The following is a 2,771-nucleotide window of genomic DNA, read 5'->3' on the forward strand; positions in this document are numbered from 1 at the left end:
AAAGCTCTCGAGATGTGCTATAAGAATATGCAATGAAAAATGGGGTGTTCCATTTAAAAAAATTAATGTGACCTTGACCTGACCTTCGCTACGCAACCCAAGGTCAAACTGATGTGATCAGTAAATACATCTTTTTAAACGCCACAACTTTTACCTGAAACATTTTTTTCTAAAATGCTTAGTTTTCGAGATATTTCACCGGTCCGGGACTTTTTGAACACCCTGTATATACAAATCAATAATAAATTAATATTGATTTCAATGTTACATAACATAAAATCTATTTTTTTATGAAAATGTGTTATGATGATAGCAATATAATTACTTTCCAGTAACTCTTTATATTTTTGCAGTATCATATTTTCGCTGTGGAGAGAATTATTTTCTGTTGTCAGTAATGAAACGCGGTGTTTCAATTCATTTAAAGTGTCTAATTTACTAGTCACTTTCTCATTATTAGGAATCTCATCGATATGCTAACATAAAGAAAATATGTTTGTTAAAAAAGTACATTATTGTACAATTATATTTCCACTATAATTCATCACTTACATCTGGAGCGGGTCGTTGTATTTTCTTCCACTTAGCCCAAGTATCCTGCCGCGCATTGAACATTTTCTAAAAACAGTTGTTCATGTTAATACTGTGACGATTTTTATTATCAATAGTGGCGGACAGTCGTCTGTCCGCCTCGTCGACAAACTACCGCGATCCCCGGATCTCGTTTCGGGCTCGTTAATGCTAGTTGGGCGCCAGGTGCGGTAAGGCCGCACCTCCTCACTAATATTCACTCGCCAAGATCTCTAAATTACCGCCCGTCTCTGATATCGCGGGGACAGAACGGGACCGGTAGCTCTTCTTTTATTTTAGTCGGAGTAGGGCTGGGTTTATTCTTTTATGGTTGGGAGCCGAGGGAAAAGAAGGCACTCGAAACTTCGGTATAGATCCTTTATTATATCGGTACAGGCGTATTCCGGGCGCTATCCCTATCTCGCTCGTGTCGATACGTTCGCTAATCAATGTGCTCCTAATTTGGATCTCTCAAATAAGTTCGTGCGACCACTCGGCATGCGGTAGACTACTGACGACAATTCCACGACAACGATAATAATTGCAAACGAATGGGAGGTCTTACAATTGGTCGAACTCTTCCTCGTCTTCCCTCCGGGTCGCTCGCCTCGCCTCTCGCTGTTCGCCTCCGCCTCGATATCGCCGCTCTGTGCCCGAGCTTCGCCGCTAGGAGGTTCAGGACCGTGGTCGCTCACTCTCCAGGAGTCCCGCGAGATATACTTGTCCTCGAGAGATCACTCTAGTATCGCGATACTCCAGGAAACTCGGACTTCCGTGCGGTATGTCCTGAGTCTTACGAGAGTACGGTACACAAAAGAAAACGCAATGTTCGAAAGTCACGAGAGTCGTGTGCAAAAACTATCGTCGATCACGAGCAAGTCTCTTGATCTCGCATTATTCTCGCTTTTTCTCTGCTCGGCGAACCTCCCCCCCCTCTCTCTCTCTCTCTCTCTCTCCCTCTCCCTCTCTCTCTGTTGTCTCGCCGGGATCTCCGTGTTTCCGTGCCACCTGCTTTGTTGCCAGCTGTTGCGAGTCTCCTTGCCTCTCCGTCCCGCGTCTAGCAGCGTGCTGTAAACAAATATCGCCAGCGGCAGCCGAAATCGGAATGATAACACGTTCTTATGTACGAGAGTTAAAGTACTGTCACTTACCATTTAAACGGCGACTTTCCTTGAGGCCGATAACGTTTCCTCTTTCTTCTGGTTCCCTCGGTGTCCTGGAGTCTCTGCCCTTCGTGTTCGACGAGGAGAGTTGGGGGCACATTTTCGTAGGGCGCGATGACCATCCCACTTGCAGAACCGCATACGTTTCGCTAATCAACCCCCCTCTACGCTCGATCGATATGACCGCGGAAAGCTGTCGTTTTTAATCACCAAAATATCCGGGAGTGCTATGCACCCCCCCCCCCTTTTTCCGGTATACGCGAAATCAGGCGAACGGAACTCTCTCGTCCTTGTGACGGGCGCCCTTCGGCTGCCACGTCACAATACACATTGTAGAATCAGAATATTACGAAAGAAGGTACTTTGCATTCAATTACGAATATCATTTACCTTTTACTTTTCGTTCTTAAACTGTTTTAATGGTCTCTGCAGCGGCAATGGTTCATTTTCTTGCTCAGATGTAGAGCTGTTGTCGTCTCCGAAGAACTTCTCTTTGTATACTTCTTTCGTTCACTTCTTGTTATGCATTTGACCCCATACTTTTCAAAGTTGGCGACAACTTCTGTCATTTCTGTCCAAGCTGCACATAAAATTTATTACATAGGATCGTAGTGTATACAACAATGATTATCACTGTCCTTACATTAAAATAACAGAATAAAAAATATTTACTTACTATCATGTGCCAAAATAACTGCAACAGTAACCTCCCAGTCCGCTTTTCTTAATACTTTATCCATAGTTGCAGAATGCATCTTGATAACACAGTTTTTCGGCCATTTTAATTGAATTTATGTTCCTTGATCTATGATGCCTTGCAAACCATCATCGTCAAGTTGAGAAATTATCCACTCTTTGTACGCAATAGATATTTTATTGTTCTCGTTAGGAAAGCCGCAAACAATGTATTTGTCGTTTGACACGATATCCATATCATCAAGTAAATTTGTTTACTGTATTTTCAATAGACTAATGCCCAAAAAGCTCAGACTACGACCTGCTACGATAAATCAATTAGAAACACGCACAGTAAATATA

At 42.9% G+C, this 2,771-nt stretch overlaps 1 protein-coding gene across 2 annotated transcripts in view; it reads right to left on the bottom strand.

Annotated features, from left to right (window-relative positions):
* LOC116852291 overlaps positions 1–2,765 on the bottom strand; it is a 5,164-nt gene extending 2,399 nt beyond the window's left edge. The window contains exons 1-4 of one of the 2 annotated variants that reach the window (XM_032832491.1): positions 2,410–2,765; positions 2,124–2,313; positions 553–618; positions 326–476 (exon numbers count right to left, since the gene is read on the bottom strand). In XM_032832491.1, coding sequence (XP_032688382.1) covers positions 326–476; positions 553–615 — 214 coding nt within the window. In that variant the 5' untranslated portion in view covers positions 616–618; positions 2,124–2,313; positions 2,410–2,765. The other variant, XM_032832490.1, reaches the window with a different exon arrangement.
* Positions 2,766–2,771: the final 6 nt, after the last annotated feature.

The sequence above is a fragment of the Odontomachus brunneus genome, unplaced genomic scaffold (genome assembly GCF_010583005.1).
Source record: "Odontomachus brunneus isolate Ranch 3 - 2012 unplaced genomic scaffold, Obru_v1 Obru_scaffold_211, whole genome shotgun sequence".
Classification (NCBI taxonomy): Eukaryota; Metazoa; Arthropoda; class Insecta; order Hymenoptera; family Formicidae; genus Odontomachus; species Odontomachus brunneus.